The 18187-nt window shown below is 41.9% G+C and overlaps 2 protein-coding genes across 3 annotated transcripts; both read right to left on the reverse strand.

Annotated features, from left to right (window-relative positions):
- Positions 1-5726: 5726 nt before the first annotated feature.
- On the reverse strand, positions 5727-7391 carry LOC115250784 (L-rhamnose-binding lectin CSL1-like). The gene is made up of 8 exons (XM_029840876.1): positions 7265-7391; positions 7151-7183; positions 6951-7001; positions 6609-6744; positions 6402-6517; positions 6266-6316; positions 6064-6187; positions 5727-5977 (listed from the first exon to the last, which is right to left on the reverse strand). The coding sequence occupies exons 1-8, from the start codon at positions 7293-7295 to the stop codon at positions 5863-5865; spliced, it is 657 nt and encodes a 218-aa protein (XP_029696736.1). The 5' UTR covers positions 7296-7391; the 3' UTR covers positions 5727-5862.
- A 5712-nt stretch (positions 7392-13103) lies between these two features.
- LOC115250785 (L-rhamnose-binding lectin CSL1-like) lies at positions 13104-17901 on the reverse strand. Of its 2 annotated transcripts, XM_029840878.1 has the most exons (9): positions 17774-17894; positions 17660-17692; positions 17460-17510; positions 17125-17260; positions 16918-17033; positions 16782-16832; positions 16585-16708; positions 16439-16498; positions 13104-13255 (listed from the first exon to the last, which is right to left on the reverse strand). In XM_029840878.1, the coding sequence occupies exons 1-9, from the start codon at positions 17802-17804 to the stop codon at positions 13201-13203; spliced, it is 657 nt and encodes a 218-aa protein (XP_029696738.1). In that variant the 5' UTR covers positions 17805-17894; the 3' UTR covers positions 13104-13200. The 2 variants fall into 2 exon arrangements, with proteins under 2 accessions (XP_029696738.1, XP_029696737.1); XM_029840877.1 differs by lacking the exon at positions 13104-13255 and having other exon boundaries at positions 16248-16498; positions 17774-17901.
- Between the last annotated feature and the right edge of the window lie 286 nt (positions 17902-18187).

Consider the following 18187-nt stretch of genomic DNA (forward strand, 5'->3'; position numbering starts at 1 on the left):
TCCTTCACAGTCTGGATCTTAAACAACATGTCACACAGCCGACCCACAACAGAGGGCGCACCCTGGACCTGGTCATAACCTATGGCCTGTCCGTGGGTGGGTCCTCTGTTGTGGATCTGGCCGTGTCTGACCACTTTTGCGTGTTTTTTAACATCACCAGTTTTAACCAGCGGGGGGCCCCTGTGAGAACGGTGAGGAGACGCTACCTGACTCCTGAAGTGGCTGCAAATTTTATCCAGATTTTACAGAGCACTCCTGCAGAAATTTTACCAGCACCGTGTGATTTTATTGTTAAAGTCAACGCTGGACTCTGTGGCTCCACTTGTCACAAAAACTGTACGAACAAAACGTGCACCACCGTGGAGAAATGAAGAAACTAGAAAACTGAAAAGAACCTGCAGGAGTGCTGAGAGGAGGTGGAGGAAATCCAAACTGACCATCCATAAAGAAATATTTTATCAACACCTCAAAACCTACAACAACACAATCAAGCAGGCAAGAACCTCTCATTTCAAAAAACTAATCTCCAACAATAAAAACAACCCCAAATTTCTATTCCACACCATTGAGCTTTTAACCAACAGTAATTTTAACAGGTGTCCCACAACAACAACTGACACCCTCTGCGAGGCCTTTGCAGACCACTTCAGGAGTAAAATCAATAATATTAGATCCAGTCTTTTATCACAGCAAATTTTAATCAACAACACTCCTGGATCATTGCTTCCACCTGAGGAGACACTGGAGAGTTTTGTCCTGGTTGATGCGAGGACACTTGGTCGAGTTTTCTCCCAAGTTAGGCCCACAACCTGCCTTTTAGACCCAATTCCCACACCGTTTTTCAAAACATTTTATGGATTCTTTGAGGAACATCTCATATATGGTGAATTGCTCTCTTCAGACGGGTGTCTTCCCCACCTCCTTTAAAACGGCGGTGGTGAAGCCCCTTCTGAAGAAGAGCAATCTAGACCCCAGCGTTTTAAATAACTATCGGCCAGTATCCAACCTACCATTTTTAAGTAAAATTTTAGAAAAACTTGTTTTTAACCAAGTAAATGATTTTTTAAACTCAAATGATATTTTAGAGAGGCATCAGTCTGGTTTTAGGATGAACCACAGTACAGAGACAGCCCTTTTAAAGATTTTAAATGACATCAGGTGTAACCTAGATAACAAAAAGCTCACGGTGTTGGTTCTACTGGATCTGACCGCCGCCTTTGATACAGTAGACCACCATATTTTATTGAATAGACTGAAGAACCTGGTCGGCCTCTCTGGTACTGTTCTTAACTGGTTCACCTCCTACCTTACTGATCCAAGCTTCTTTGTAAGTATGGATACATGCTCCTCGAGAATCCATGAGACAAAGTGCGGGGTTCCCCAAGGGTCAATTTTAGGTCCAACCCTTATTAATCTTTACATGCTGACGATACGCAACTGTACATCGCCGTGGCTCCTGATGACACAGGGCCAGTTGATGCCCTTTTTAACTGTATTCTAGATATCCAGTCATGGATGGCAGAAAATTTCCTACAGCTCAACCAGGACAAAACAGAAGTCTTAGTCATTGGTCCTGAAGGTCAGAGAGAGAAACTTTTTCCAAAATTGAAGGATTTTAAGCCATCTCAATCTGTAAAAAATCTGGGTGTGATCCTTGACTCTGAGGTTAGTTTTATTCCACACATCAAAAACATAACAAAGGTAGGTTTTTAAAACCTGAAGAATATAGCCAGAGTCCGCCCGTTTCTCTCTCAGGCCAGCACGGAGGTGCTGATGCACGCTTTTATCTCTTGTCGTTTAGATTATTGTAATGCCCTGCTCTCTGGTCTTCCAAAAAAGAGCATCACCAACCTACAATTATTACAAAACTCAGCTGCACGAGTGCTGACGAGGACCAGAGGGCGGGAGCACATCACACCAGTTTTAGAATCGCTGCATTGGCTACCTGTGCGTTTCAGGATCGATTTTAAGGTTCTTTTATTAGTTTTTAAATGTCTTAATGGTCTTGGGCCGACTTATTTATCTGACCTGCTTTTATTCTATCAACCCTCGCGGACTCTGAGGTCCTCGGGCACCGGCCTTTTAACCATTCCACATGTAAGCTCTAAAACGCACGGGGAAGCGGCCTTCAGTTATTATGGTCCCCGACTGTGGAACAGCCTGCCGGAGAACCTCAGGGCCGCAGAGACTGTTGAGATTTTTAAAAAGAGGCTCAAGACACACCTTTTTAATCAAGCCTTTAATTGATTTTCTGATTATTTTCAATTTATTTTATGTCTTATCCTTATTTTACTTGACACTTTTACTGTTTTACTCCCTCAGTTCTTAGTCTCTCAGTTTTTAGTCTTTACACCTTTTATCCCATTTACTGTTTTAGTCTGTTTTAGTCTTAGTACTGTTTTACTCCCTCAGTTCTTATTCTCAGTTTTTAGTCTTTACACCTTTTATCCCATTTACTGTTTTAGTCTGTTTTAGTCTTAGTACTGTTTTACTACTCCAATTCTTAGTTCCTCAGCTTTTAGCTTTTATGCCTTTTATCCCATTTACTGTTTCAGTCCTTCAGTTTTTAGCTCCAGTGTCTCCTCATGGTGTTTCCTCATGGGGGCCTGCCAGGCTGGGAGATGTTTCCGGTCTACCGCTGGAGGTGCTGTCCCATTGTCGACCCTGGCCTGGGTGGTTAGGGGGCTCTGTGCTTTGGTGTGGAGCCTCCGGTCTGTCCGGGTCGGGGTGGTCTTTGTGGCGGTACCACCTGTGGTCACGGACCGTGACCTCCCTCGGCCTGGTGGGCCTCCAAAGGTGGCGTCTCCTTCGCCTCAGGTCTCGGTGCCCAGCCATGTCTCAGCTTGCCTCAGCTTGTTTATGTGTGTGGGTGTGTGTGTAAGTGTGTTGTATGCATGTGTGTGTGTCTGTCCTTTTCTTAATTCTGTTGTTCTCTTTGCTGTTTTTATCCTTTGTGAGGCACTTTGTGCTACCTAGCGTAAATAAAGATTGATATTGATATTGATATTGATAGTACTTGGCCGTCACAGCGGCACCAACATGTTCAATTGTTTTGCTACTGCATACCCTCAAGAACAAATACTTTGTTTGTTTTATTTCCAATGAATATTTGATTCATTTGATTTTGATACTTATTGATTTTAAAGTGTTACTTAGACTCTGAGAATATATCAAGACAATGGAATGGTTATGTATGGTTGTCTGAATTCTTTAGCTGTGGTGTTGTATTGATGGTAGTTTGAGGTTTATTAATTAAGGACAGACTAAGTGGGACATCAGTGAAGGTCTAGATGTAAAATGTCCGGGACTCCCGCTGGTGTTAAATTGTTCAATGGCGTTAGTTCAATCCAATTTACTGTCTGTCTAAATGGACTGTGAGGTCTGACTTTCTGCTCAATGTTGTCTTAAAACCCAGCCACGAGTTTCGTACCTTGAACCACAGAACAGGTTTTTCTGACTTATAACAATGCCTGATATCATGTTCTAGCCTTCGAGCTCTTAGTTAATGGGTTAAACTAAAACATCAAATATTAGCTGATATCAGTAAGAAGGGGTTTATTTTCAAACAAACAGGTGAGATCTGTGGGCAAACATTTTCTTGATAATGTCATATCACTTTAGTACTTGACCGTCACAGCGGCACCAACATGTTCAATTGTTTTGCTACTGCATAACCTCAGGAACAAATACTTTGTTTTATTTCTAATGAATAGTTTGAAAAGACAGATTGTTGGGGAACTGGGCTGAGAAGTGGAGGATTCCCGGTTTGAGCCCTAGTGTGGACAAAAACATGGAACGTGTTGTGGTGGCGGGGAGGTGCCAGAACACCTTCAGCATGTAAGTTTGCTCCATCCTAATCAGCACAATTCTGCACAGCTGTGTCTTCCCTTTGCTCCTCAACCCAATCTGGGACGGCTGTTTGGATCGCAGTAATTTAAACTCCTTACTTGGCACTCTTGCCTTGCCAGTTTATGTGTTTATGCCCGATTCTCCAGCGTTATTCTTTGGACTGATTTGCAGTACGGATGGGCGATACCACACTTTTGGGATTCGATACAATACCAATACTTTTTCTTGTATTTTCGTCGATATCGATACCATTCATTTCTTACTGGCAATTTTTGTCAGTCAAAATATTATTACATTTAAGACAAATCACAAGACAAATACAGACCATTTATATAAAATTTATTATGGTCAGTTAAATATTAAAAACCGATGCCTGTTTTAAGTCGGCTAAGCAACAGTTGGACAATACTAGACATAATTCCCTTCACCTGAAGGTCTGTTAAAATTAGATTGTGATCGGAATATGTATAGACTTTTGCACTACACTGTCAAAGGTAACTACCTGGATTTGCTTTTTTGCAGACTCTCGTGCAGGGTCTTCTGCCGGACTGCGGGTGGCGCAGGAGACTGGGCTTCCGCAGCAGCCTGTCTTTTTTCAAGCTCACTGTGGCTCTCGGGATGCGTCGTCTTCAAATGTTTGAATAAATTAATTGTGTTGCTACTGTGCAAAACATGTTTATCACACACCTGGCACCTCGCAGTGGTTTTATCGACTGGTGAATAATAACACCACACCACGCTTAGTTTTTTTGACTGCCATCTCAGATTTTCCTCCGGCTCTGCCTTTTGCTGACTGTGTCGGCTCGGCGGGCTGTGTTGCATGTTGATGCTCATTCGCTGTCTCCTGTCACGTGACATGGGCCAGCTCAATACGCCGCCAGGTATCGTGGTGTCCCGGCACATATTACCTAATTTAAGTAACTAATCTAAAACAGCGGAAAGTGATGCATACACCCCCAATTTTGATTTTTTAAATTTTTAGTGAATATCGATATTCATAAAAAAAATCGATGCCAAATGAGTAGCTTGTGAGTATCGATATATCGATACCACGGGATCGATCCGCCCATCCTTAATTTGCAGGTTTTGACCCTGCCTGTTCCTGTCGTGCTTCTGTACTAATCTGCTCATTCTTTTGGTCAACTTGTTCCTGCCTGTTTGTTTGCCAGAGTTCTCATCTTCCTGGTATGAGCTAGCCTTCGAGCACTTAGGTAATGGGTTAAACTAAAACATCAAACATTAGCTGATATCAGTAAACTGTTTTATATGTACGTCCTGAACATGTGAGGATTAATAGGGGCTTCATTTGAACAGACGTATGTTTTGTGTGGCTGGATTTCTGCAACCGTCACCGACCTCCCTCATCTGAGGACCAGGACTTATGTGGAGATTGCGACGATAATACGAGCCTCATAATCACAAAATTATGACGTTGAATTTTTTTGATTTTTGAAGAAACATCTCTCTCTTATGGATGGTTGTTCTATTCTAACAATTATGGCTTCTTCATCTGTCTTCAAGAGAATAAACTTTTAGGTTGCTGCCCCAGAACGACTGACTTTTGACTTTAAGGTGCAGGTGAACGGCAAAGTCCTGTCCCAAAGAGTTGCCTCTCTTGTGTTGGACAGGTCTTTGCGACATGGGTCAGCAGCACAACATTGTTGTGTTTCTGGGTATTCTGTCTGTTTCTGGGTATTTGGGTGGATTGACCTCTCTTACAGTGTCACAGTGTTGTCAGGAATTTCTTTTCGAGTTCTTTGTAGGTGTAAATCGATGTCTTAAATAAAAATGTATTTTTGTAGAGAGATCTGTTATGTTTGGGGTGTATATATATTCTCAATTCGTCATGAAATGTTGACAGAAGACACAGGCCCAGATGATAGTTCCTCTCTTTTATTAATTGGGTTTTTTACTTTTTAGATTCGGAACAAAGTTCCTCTTTCAGATGCAGGAGAAATCCTCCATCTTCAGGTCACCTGTACACCAACTGTTGGTGTTCATTGTGTACTTATCCTATGCTTCACAGACGTAGGACACGTACACATACTTGGGGGATTGATCACAGTATGAAAACACTATCCTCCCTTTAGGATTGCCTGGAATTGAACACTCTTTTCTACCGTTGCACCTGTAGACAGGAAAAATGAATCGGCAGGGTTTAAAATTAATTCTGTCCATCAGGAATCTGGAAAGTTGGATTATTTCTCGACATACATGCTTTTCACATCTTCTCCAAAGCCTCCAGCTGTACAAAAGGTGTAATCAGAAGGCTTGTCTGTGCAGGTGTTCTGGTCGAGGCGTCCGTAATTGGACTTGATGATGCGAATAACACCCTTTTCTGAGGGTGAAGCAGGCAGGATATGACAAAAAGGCTTTAGAAAGATCTTCTGTGTGTAAAAAACCAAAACATTCTTACCACACTTTAAGTCGGCACTCTGATCCTTGCAGGCAATGACAGTACGTTTATCTGTGGAAACATCAGTAAGGACACGAGGTTGGCATCCACACGGGGAATCGTTTCGTTAATGATCCCGGATCAGATACAAACTCACCTGGAAACTTGTTCTCACAAGTGTAGAAGGCTGAAACGGCGGTGAAGGTGTCGAGATCGCAGATCAACATTCTTTTTTGTGATTTAGCTAACCTGCACTCCTGCAGGTCATCACAGCTGTAGACAGAAACGTCTGATATCAGTTCTCTGCAACACCGATTCGAGTGTAGTCACGGCAACAATGGAAGAACAGAATAGCAGAACCTACATAGACTTTGACAACGGCATTAACATGGGATGTAAACAGCTTGGAGGTGCAATGCTGCTGCAGAAGTCCTGAGCATTATTCTCAAACCCCTTGTTGCTGTAAACCATTGACACGATGTTGATCTCCTGTCCTCGAGCTGAAGGTGTAATGCCCCAAAATCAATAATAGTTGAACAATTTTCACATTTTCATACAATATATTTGTTCCAGTTTGTCTTTTTGGGCTTTTGACTATCAACTGTTTTGTTAATTCCACCTAATAATTCTACATCATTTTCTTGCCATTTCAAAAACCAAGTAGATTAATTAACAGACAAATCTGAGAAACAAAGACAAGACGTACGGCAGGACAGCATCAGGTTGCTACCCATAGGAGCCATGCTCATCATTTGTCCTGCAGGAGGGAAAGTTTTCAGATAGTGTGAGCAAATCCAGAATGTGATAAATTTACTGCATGAGAGAAGTTAAATAAAGAACGTAGATATTTCTGAAATGATGAAAATAAAGTAATCAGCAAAAGGAGAAGGTTCAGAGAATCTTTACCTTGACATCCTGAACACCAACAGGCAACCAGGACTAAAATATGAAAATCAGATATTCATTGATTAAGCTCAAATAAAACAAAGCTTCCTACAGCTTATTGGAGGGTGGACTTACAGGTGAGGAGGGTTACAAGTGAGAAAGACATGGTACCACTTCTCTTGACTGGTGCCTCTTTCAGCAGGGAGCCGCCTTTTATACAGTTTCTTTACACCACTTTGCGTGCCAGTCAGTGACATCAACAGCCTCTGTGAGCATGAATATTCTTCATTACAGGTCCTTCAACAGGCCTTTGGCTTATAACAATACCAAAGAAATGCTATCTGTATATATCCCCAAGGAGTCACTGAAATATGGAATGCTGCCCTCTTTTTAATGAGTTGTGTTCAAACAACTGGAAAAAAGCTGAAAACACTGAGAAAACCTTTTAACTTAGGAGGAAACTCTAATAGTTTTAAAATGTGCACATGAATGTGCAGTAGAAACACTTCATGTTATCTTTTCAAATCAAGAAATTAAGGGAATTAAATTGAAAGAAATCAGTTAATTGGCTGTTCAAAAATAATAACAGTGAAGGTTTCAATGAGTGAGGACATTGATTCTGTGAAAAACAGTTGGCCCACACCCCATCTTGACTGTCCTAAAGGTTTCTGCTTTTCTTGCTCCCAATATATATTTTTTGTCCCTACATTAGTAGATATATATTTAAAGGCCAGTCAGCCCATTTTCCTTGCTGATGTTCTGCAGTAGCTAGGACATTTTATCTTCAACTCGCGTCTCATAATCCACTTTTTTTCCCCCCCACTGTTTATAGCTGAACTAAACCCAGAGATCAATTAGCTACCAACAGCTCTCACTGCGTTTTCTTTACCCAAAATGGCTGAAGGAGAAAAGCAAGATTTGGTTGCAGATATTCATCTGGCCACTGGTAACAGACTGACTCAGATGTCATCTGACTGTCTGCCCTATAGATCAATCAAGTGACAGGATGGATAATAGGCTGATGTTTATTTTTTTTTAATGTCATGTATCCATAGTACCTTGGCGATCGACCAGTTGATTGTAGCAAAGGAAGAGGCAACTCAAGTTCTCATAGGTTGGATTCAAGCAGGATTTTGTGTCCCATCAAGCAGAAACTGCTTTTCTTTAGACACGTGGAGCCCCAGCTGAAGGTGTTGACTACTTTTAGGACAGAAAACCCATCTTGAATCTGACCCTCAAGGAATGGAGTTGCCCATCCTTGCTGTAGAGACTTACATAAAGGGTATTTTTAAGTTGTTAGCAAGCTTCAGATCAGTCCTCCTTATTCTCTGTTCACCTGGGCTGTGGGGTGTGTGACTCTGCTGAATGGTGACTTAAAAACCAGCCAGTCAGGTTTTTCTGATTAATGACCTAATAAAAATTGTTTGCTTGCTTCAAATAGATGTTAAATTTAATTGAGCTTTTTTATTTGAAAAATTAATAGGTATGTTGAAAAATTGCTACAACAGGCCTTAATGGCAAAGACTTGTAGAAACAAGAGCTTGCCAAAGGTTCCTAGGTTTGTGTCGTATACGTATTAACCAGCATTGGGGGAATGCAAACGCTATCTCTGCTAAGACACAAACAGTTCAGGGATTAGGATCTTAGCAGCTGAAACTGAGTCAAGTTAAATATTAGCTTCAGATGATCAAAAAACAAACCATTTTTTAAGAACAGTAATGATGTTCCCGGGTCAGTTTGATCTGGTGCATGTTCAACTATCAAAAAGATGTCTGAATCCAAAACATCCCAACAAGCACTGTTAATATTTCATTACTAACCATTCTATCAATATTTTCTGCAATGGTGTTCCTTACCTTTGTTCAATTTGGAAAATTCACCTGTTTTTCAAAAAATACATGTTCATCCTTTTTTGTATTGTTTCACTACTTTGTTACTGCTGAAAGAGCAACAAGTAATAGTTTTATAGTAAAAAGTAATCGTTTTACATGACATTGAAATGTAACATTTATATTTGTATATTGTAATCCAGGATTGGTTTCTGGTCTTCTGATTTCAGCATCTTTGTGCAAAATGCACAGTAAGACACTGGTGTCTGTGAAGGTGAACATGGAAGATTGAGGGGCCCTGTTCTTGATTACCAGCAGCTCAGCAGGGAGATCAGCCCTGTTCTTTCTGACAGTTCTGACCATTGTGAGCTTTCTCTTTAGAAGCTCCAGACCCAAGTTGTGGTTTGTGAAAAAATTGTCACAGGTTAAGATGTGCCCCCCGAGACCCTGTGCCATTTCCAGCACAACCCTTGTGCCCTGATTCTTCCCTGGGGCTCCAACTAACCCTAACCCAACCTGCATGTTCAATGCATAGCTGGTGTTTGCATCACATGCTGGCCAGCTTTGTATCCCATATTTAGCTGGTTTGGAAGGCATGTATTGCCAAAATGGGCAGCGGCCTCTGAATGCCACCAGTCTTTCATCCACTAGGATATTTGGGCCTGGGTTATAGAATAGTGGAATTCTGAGAGCGGAGCGGTCTTTTGGGATGATAAGGTGTCACTAGCTCCTCCAGGTAGGATGGAGCTTGTGACGGGTATGGTATGGACCCAAGTGCAGTACAAAACAGGCAATAAACTGATGATCCGTTAACAGGTTTCTTAACTAACCTGGCAAACAAAGAACAGTTCGAGGGCGGGGCAGCGGACTTGGTCGAGGCAGGCAAAAAGTCAGTAACCGGGAGGCAGGCAGAATCAGGCAAACAATCCAGAGGGAGACTGGCTGAGCTCGTGGTCAAAACAGAAGACAGAGTTAATTTACCGGGGGTCAGGCAGAACAGGCAGGACGTAAACAGGCAGGGTCGATTCCGGGAAGACAGGCAGGTAAACGCTGGAAGGTCATGCATAGCAGAAACAATCTGGCACCGAGTGAGTGTGAGGCTGGAGAATATATACTGGTAGGTTAATTGAGGTGTGTGATCAGAGGGTGTGGTGTGAGCAGCGGAGTGGAAAAGAACTGAGTCCATGGGCTGGAGCAGGGTGTGACAGAGCTAGGCCTCTGAGGACCTTGTAGGTCAGAAGAATAATTTTAAAATTATTCTAAATTTAATGGGCAGCCAATGAAGACATGCCAGTACAGGAGTCATGTGATCTCTTTTGTCAACCCTAACCCTATACCTGTCAGAACTCTAGCTGCAGCATTTTGGATCACCTGGGGGCTTTCTAAAGAGTGGTTTTGACACCCTGATAATAAAGAATTACAATAGTCCAATCTGGGAGTAAAAAATGCATGGACTAGGAGGAAATTTGAAGACATCCAAGACTTGATGTCACTGATTCTCAGTGAGGCTGCTGCACCTTCAGCAATAGCGTCAACCTCAGCAGGGCTAAGATTATAATGATTGATCCCTGGAGAAACACACGGTGGTCCTGGGATCAGCACAGGGATCACTTCCTTAAACTTAGCTACAGCATTATCTGAAAGACATCTGCTATAGTAAGACTGTGTTCTGAATATAGAAGAATCCTTAATAATAAATGTAAACGTGATTAAAGAATGGTCTGACAGGAGGGGGTTCTGAGGGAACACTGACACATGTTCTACCTCAACACCATAAATCAGGACTAGATCTAAGGTGTGGTTAAAGCTATGAGTTGGTTGGTTTATCTGCTGGAGGAAACCAACTGACTCAAGTAATGAAATGAAGCCATTTCTAAAGCTGTCATTTACAACATCTACAATAATCTGGTGGTTTGCTTTGAGTTTTATTGTTTCTACATCATAAATCCAAACATAGAATATAAACAATGATTATACTGTAAAATAAAACTGAAGACAGGATGTGATGCTGTGGAGGTCAGCATGGAGAGGAGGAAGAGGGCTTTGGGAGCTCTAGAATTGTTGTTTGCTTCCTCTTTTTCCAAATCTCCAGAAGCTTTTTTTCTTCTGCTTCTTTAATACTTGAAGCTGCAGAAAAGAGAGATTGTGTTTTAGATTTGACTGAACATCATCTGAAGTCTTCTGGAAGAGGAACAAAGGCAAAAGCATCTCACCTCAAGTTGGAGGATTGCTTCAGAGAGCCTCTGGAGCTCCTCTTTGTTCTCCTCCTCCTCGTGTTGCCTCAAACTTAGGCCCCCCTGGAACCTGTGCTCCAGCTCTTCGTTCTTCTGTGCCCATTTCTGAGCTGTGCTCTCCCGCCGCTGATAAACTTCAGCCAGCATCCTGTTAAAGTTCTCTTCTTTAGCCATCAGCTGCTGCTTCAGCGACTCTTCATTTTCCAAGATCTTCTCATCATATTTGTGTCGTTCTTCATCAAGCAGTTTCTTGAACTTTTCTTCTTGTCGAAAGAGCTGCTGCCTCATGGCCTCTTTCTCTTCATTATTCCTCTGCTTCTCTTCCTCCAGCTGCCTCTCAAGTTCCTCCTCGATCACAAGGAGCTTGTGATTCAGACCTTCCTCCTGCTTCATCAGCTCTCTCCTGCATCTCTCCTCTTTCTCCTGCTGCTGACTGTGGAGGGTTTCCTCCAGAGAAGCACATTTGAGTTTGCTCTCCTTCAGAGCAGCTTGTGTGCTGTTCAGCAGGGTCAGGGTCTCCACGTGGGCCACAGTTCTCATCTGTCTCCTCTTCACTGCCCTGCTGAGCTGCTCCTCCTTCTCAGCCAGGGCTTCTCTGAGCTGCTGGACCTCTTCCCTCCAAGTTTCCGCTGATGATTCCATCGGTTCTTGTTCTACCTTCAGCTGCTGGGTTCCTCTCTGTGCCATTGATGTGTCTGCTGGTCACCAGTGTGGTACAAGAGTGTTGAGCTCCTCAGGCATGTGCTGAAAGAGGTAGAGCTGCTTGTGTTTGATCTGATTTCTCCTTTGATCTCTTCAGTGATCTGACATGAAAGAAAAACTTTGACATCAATGACATAAAGGAGATCAAGGACTAAATGCCAACTTAAGATCAAAGACAACAATGACAACTTAAGATCAAAGACTTTAAAGTTTAATCTTAAAAGTAGAGATGGAGTCAGCCTCCCGTACCTGGACAGGGAGCTGGTTTAATAGCAGGGGGCCTGGTAGCTAAATGCTCGCCCCCCCCCCCCCCCCCCCCCCCCCCCATTCTACCCCTAGAGACTCTGGGGACCACAAGTAGACCTGCATTCTGAGAGCGGAGAGGTCTATTGGGCTGCTAAGGTGTCACTAGGATGGAGCTAGGCCTCTGAGGACCTTGTAGGTCAGAAGAATAATTTTAAAATTATTCTAAATTTAATGGGCAGCCAATGAAGACACACCAGTACAGGAGTCATGTGATCTCTTTTGTCAATACCTGTCAGAACTCTGGCTGCAGCATTTTGGATCAGCTGGAGGCTTCTTAAAGAGGAGTTTGGACACCCTGATAATAAAGAATTACAATAGTCCAGCCTGGAAGTAACAAATGCATGGACTAACTTTTCAGCATCATGCCGCGTCAGTAGCTTCCTGATCTTTGAGATGTTTCTCAAGTGAAAAAACACACTTCTAGAGACTATTTTAATATGTGAGTTGAAGGAGAGATTTTGGTCAAAAGTTACTCCTAGATTCCTCACAGAGAGAAGAGAGGTTAATGAGATACCATATAGAGTGATCATGTGATCTAATCTATCCCTGAGAGGTTCAGGACCAAACACCATGACCTCAGTTTTTCCTGAGTTCAGGAGAAGGAAATCTGAAGACACCCCGCTACACGGGTCAGCACCACAACATTGTTGTGTTTCTGGGTATTCTGTCCTTTGGGTGGATTGACCTCTGTCTCAGTGTCACCAGACTGGAAATGAACAGGAATTTATTTTCTAGTTCTTTTAAGGTGTAGAACAATGTGTCTTAAATAAACATGCATTTTTATGTTGAGAGAGAAAAAAAATATATTTTATTTATTTTTTCTTTTCTCAATTGTTCATGAAATGCTGACAGAAGACAAAGGCCCAGATGATAGTTCCTCTCTTTTATTAATTGGGTCATTTACTTTTTAGATTTGGAACAAGGTTCCTCAGATGCAGGAGAAATCCTCCATCTTCAGGTCACCTGTACACCAACTGTTGGTGTTCATTGTGTACTTATCCTATGCTTCACAGACGTAGGACACGTACACATACTTGGGGGATTCATCACAGAATCTATAAAATATCTGGTCTTCGGCAGTGCCTGGAATTGAACACTCTTTTCTACCGTTGCACCTGTAGACAGGAAAAATGAATTAGCGGGATTTAAAATTAAATCTGTTCATCAGGAATCTGGAAAGTTGGATCATTTATGTATACATACATGCGTTTCACATCTTCTTCAAAGTCTTTCGTTCCACAGAAGCTGTTTTCAGAAGGCGTGTCTGTGCAGGTGTTCTGGTCGAGATGTCCGTAATTGGACTTGATGATGCGAATAACACCCTTTTCTGAGGGTGAAGCAGGCAGGATATGACAAAAAGGCTTTAGAAAGATCTTCTGTGAGTAAAAAAACAAAACATTCTTACCACACTTTAAGTCGGCAGTCTGATCCTTGCAGGCAATGACAGTACGTTTATCTGTGGAAACATCAGTAAGGACACGAGGTTGGCATCCACACGGTGAATCGTTTCGTTAATTGATCCCAGATCAGATACAAACTCACCTGGAAACTTGTTCTCACAAATGTAGAAAGCTGAATTGACGGCGGTGGAGGAGTCGACGTCGCACGTCAAAGCCATTTTCTTTACTTTGGGCAACCTGCACTCCTGCAGGTTATCACAGCTGTAGACAGAAACATCTGGTAGCAGTTTTCCTCAACACGGAGTCGAGTGGCGTCACAGCAACAATGGAAGAACAGAATAGCAGAACCTACATAAACTTTGAAGACAGAAAAACAGGGCTCTATACAGTCTGTAGGTGGATTGTTGCTGCAGACGTAGGAGGAAATTCTAATAGTTTTAAAATATACATATAACAAGAGACAGATAAATGGTATCAAAGAACCACTGCATTTTCAAACAAGCAGGTGAGATCTGTGGGCGAACATTTTCTTGATAATGTCATATCACTTTAGTACTTGGCCGTCACAGCGGCACCAACATGTTCAATTGTTTTGCTACTGCATACCCTCAAGAACAAATACCTTGTTTGTTTTATTTCCAATGAATAGTTTGAAAAGACAGATTGTTGGGGAACTGGGCTGAGAAGTGGAGGATTCCCGGTTTGAGCCCTAGTGTGGACAAAAACATGGAACGTGTTGTGGTGGCGGGGAGGTGCCAGAACACCTTCAGCGTGTAAGTTTGCTCCATCCTAATCAGCACAATTCTGCACAGCTGTGTCTTCCCTTTGCTCCTCAACCCAATCTGGGATGGCTGTTTGGATCTCAGTAATTTAAACTCCTTATTTGGCACTCTTGCCTTGCCAGTTTATGTGTTTATGCCTGATTCTCCAGCGTTATTCTTTGGACTGATTTGCAGTACGGATGGGCGATACCACACTTTTGGGATTCGATACAATACCAATACTTTTTCTTGTATTTTCATCGATATCGATACCATTCATTTCTTACTGGCAATTTTTGTCAGTCAAAATATTATTACATTTAAGACAAATCACAAGACAAATACAGACCATTGATATAAAATTTATTATGGTCAGTTAAATATTACTAAAAACCGATGCCTGTTTTAAGTCGGCTAAGCAACAATTGGACAATACTAGACATAATTCCCTTCACCTGAAGGTCTGTTAAAATTAGATTGTGATCGGAATATGTATAGACTTTTGCACTACACTGTCAAAGGTAACTACCTGGATTTGCTTTTTTGCAGACTCTCGTGCAGGGTCTTCTGCCGGACTGCGGGTGGCGCAGGAGACTGGGCTTTCGCAGCAGCCTGTCTTTTTTCAAGCTCACTGTGGCTCTCGGGATGCGTCGTCTTCAAATGTTTGAATAAATTAATTGTGTTGCTACTGTGCAAAACATGTTTATCACACACCTGGCACCTCGCAGTGGTTTTATCGACTGGTGAATAATAACACCACACCACGCTTAGTTTTTTTGACTGCCATCTCAGATTTTCCTCCGGCTCTGCCTTTTGCTGACTGTGTCGGCTCGGCGGGCTGTGTTGCACGTTGATGCTCATTTGCTGTCTCCTGTCACGTGACATGGGCCAGCTCAATACGCCGCCAGGTATCGTGGTGTCCCGGCACATATTACCTAATTTAAGTAACTAATCTAAAATGGCGGAAAGTGATGCATACACCCCCAATTTTGATTTTTTTAATTTTTAGTGAATATCGATATTCATAAAAAAAAAATCGATGCCAAATGAGTAGCTTGTGAGTATCGATATATCGATACCACGGGATTGATCCGCCCATCCTTAATTTGCAGGTTTTGACCCTGCCTGTTCCTGTCGTGCTTCTGTACTAATCTGCTCATTCTTTTGGTCAACTTGTTCCTGCCTGTTTCTGTTTGCCAGAGTTCTCATCTTCCTGGTATGAGCTAGCCTTCGAGCACTTAGTTAATGGGTTAAACTAAAACATCAAACATTAGCTGATATCAGTAAACTGTTTTATATGTACGTCCTGAACATGTGAGGATTAATAAGGGCTTCATTTGAACAGACGTATGTTTTGTGTGGCTGGATTTCTGCAACCGTCACTGACCTCCCTCATGTGAGGACCAGGACTTATGTGGAGATTGCGACGATAATACGAGCCTCATAATCACAAAATTATGACGTTGAATTTTTTAGATTTTTGAAGAAACATCTCTCTCTTATGGATGGTTGTTCTGTTCTAACAATTATGGCTTCTTCATCTGTCTTCAAGAGAATAAACTTTTAGGTTGCTGCCCCAGAACGACTGACTTTTGACTTTAAGGTGCAGGTGAACGGCAAAGTCCTGTCCCAAAGATTTGCCTCTCTTGTGTTGGACAGGTCTTTGCGACACGGGTCAGCAGCACAACATTGTTGTGTTTCTGGGTATTCTGTCTTTTGGGTGGATTGACCTCTGTCACAGTGTTGTCAGGAATTTCTTTTCTAGTTCTTTGGTGTAAATCGATGTCTTAAATAAAAATGTATTTTTGTAGAGAGATCTGTTATGTTTGGGGTGTATATATATTCTCAATTGGTCATGAAATGTTGACAGAAGACACATGCCCAGATGATAGTTCCTCTCTTTTATTAATTGGGTTTTTTACTTTTTAGATTCGGAACAAAGTTCCTCTTTCAGATGTAGGAGAAATCCTCCATCTTCAGGTCACCTGTACACCAACTGTTGGTGTTCATTGTGTACTTATCCTATGCTTCACAGACGTAGGACACGTACACATACTTGGGGGATTGATCACAGTATGAAAACACTATCCTCCCTTTAGGATTGCCTGGAATTGAACACTCTTTTCTACCGTTGCACCTGTAGACAGGAAAAATGAATCGGCAGGGTTTAAAATTAATTCTGTCCATCAGGAATCTGGAAAGTTGGATTATTTCTCGACATACATGCTTTTCACATCTTCTCCAAAGCCTCCAGCTGTACAAAAGGTGTAATCAGAAGGCGTGTCTGTGCAGGTGTTCTGGTCGAGACGTCCGTAATTGGACTTGATGATGCGAATAACACCCTTTTCTGAGGGTGAAGCAGGCAGGATATGACAAAAAGGCTTTAAAAAGATCTTCTGTGTGTAAAAAAACATTCTTACCACACTTTAAGTCGGCAGTCTGATCCTTGCAGGCAATGACAGTACGTTTATCTGTGGAAACATCAGTAAGGACACGAGGTTGGCATCCACACGGGGAATCGTTTCGTTAATGATCCCGGATCAGATACAAACTCACCTGGAAACTTGTTCTCACAAGTGTAGAAGGCTGAAACGGCAGTGAAGGTGTCGAGATCGCAGATCAACATTCTTTTTTGTGATTTAGCTAACCTGCACTCCTGCAGGTCATCACAGCTGTAGACAGAAACGTCTGATATCAGTTCTCTGCAACACCGATTCGAGTGTAGTCACGGCAACAATGGAAGAACAAAATAGCAGAACCTACATAGACTTTGACAACGGCATTAACATGGGATGTAAACAGCTTGGAGGTGCAATGCTGCTGCAGAAGTCCTGAGCATTATTCTCAAACCCCTTGTTGCTGTAAACCATTGACACGATGTTGATCTCCTGTCCTCGAGCTGAAGGTGTAATGCCCCAAAATCAATAATAGTTGAACAATTTTCACATTCTCATACAATATATTTGTTCCAGTTTGTCTTTTTGGGCTTTTCAACTGTTTTGTTAATTCCACTTTATAATTCACATCATTTTCTTGCCATTTCAAAAACCAAGCAGATTAATTAACAGACAAATCTGAGAAACAAAGACAAGACGTACGGCAGGACAGCATCAGGTTGCTACCCATAGGAGCCATGCTCATCATTTGTCCTGCAGGAGGGAAAGTTCTCAGATAGTGTGAGCAAATGCAGAATGTGATAAATTTACTGCATGAGAGAAGTTAAATAAAGAACGTAGATATTTCTGAAATGATGAAAAGAAAGTAATCAGCAAAAGGAGAAGGTTCAGAGAATCTTTACCTTGACATCCTGAACACCAACAGGCAACCAGGACTAAAATATGAAAATCAGATATTTATTGATTAAGCTCAAATAAAACAAAGGTTCTTATAGTCTATCAGAGGGTGGACTTACAGGTGAGGAGGGTTACAAGTGAGAAAGACATGGTACCACTTCTCTTGACTGGTGCCTCTTTCAGCAGGGAGACACCTTTTATACAGTTTCTTTACACCACTTTGCGTGCCAGTCAGTGACATCAACAGCCTCTGTGAGCATGAATATTCTTCATTACAGGTCCTTCAACAGGCCTTTGGCTTATAACAATACCAAAGAAACGCTATCTGTATATATCCCCAAGGAGTCACTGAAATATGGAATGCTGCCCTCTTTTTAATGAGTTGTGTTCAAACAACTGGAAAAAAAAAAAGCTGAAAACACTGAGAAAACCTTTTAACTTAGGAGGAAACTCTAATAGTTTTAAAATGTGCACATGAATGTGCAGTAGAAACACTTCATGTTATCTTTTCAAATCAAGAAATTAAGGGAATT

Source organism: Takifugu rubripes, chromosome 8 (genome assembly GCF_901000725.2).
Source record: "Takifugu rubripes chromosome 8, fTakRub1.2, whole genome shotgun sequence".
Classification (NCBI taxonomy): domain Eukaryota; kingdom Metazoa; phylum Chordata; class Actinopteri; order Tetraodontiformes; family Tetraodontidae; genus Takifugu; species Takifugu rubripes.

Bases quoted from the DNA above. Each gene is read 5' to 3' on its own strand.
- LOC115250784 (XM_029840876.1), bottom strand. From the start codon at position 7,295: ATGTCTTTCTCACTTGTAACCCTCCTCACCT. The intron at 7,184-7,264 runs GTAAGTCCACCC...TTCATATTTTAG, and splicing joins ACTTGTAACCCTCCTCACCT to TCCTGGTTGCCTGTTGGTGT. The intron at 5,978-6,063 runs GTATGTCGAGAA...TCCTGTCTACAG, and splicing joins GGAGAAGATGTGAAAAGCAT to GTGCAACGGTAGAAAAGAGT.
- LOC115250785 (XM_029840878.1), bottom strand. From the start codon at position 17,804: ATGTCTTTCTCACTTGTAACCCTCCTCACCT. The intron at 17,693-17,773 runs GTAAGTCCACCC...TTCATATTTTAG, and splicing joins ACTTGTAACCCTCCTCACCT to TCCTGGTTGCCTGTTGGTGT. The intron at 17,511-17,659 runs GTAAAGATTCTC...TCCCTCCTGCAG, and splicing joins TTGGTGTTCAGGATGTCAAG to GACAAATGATGAGCATGGCT.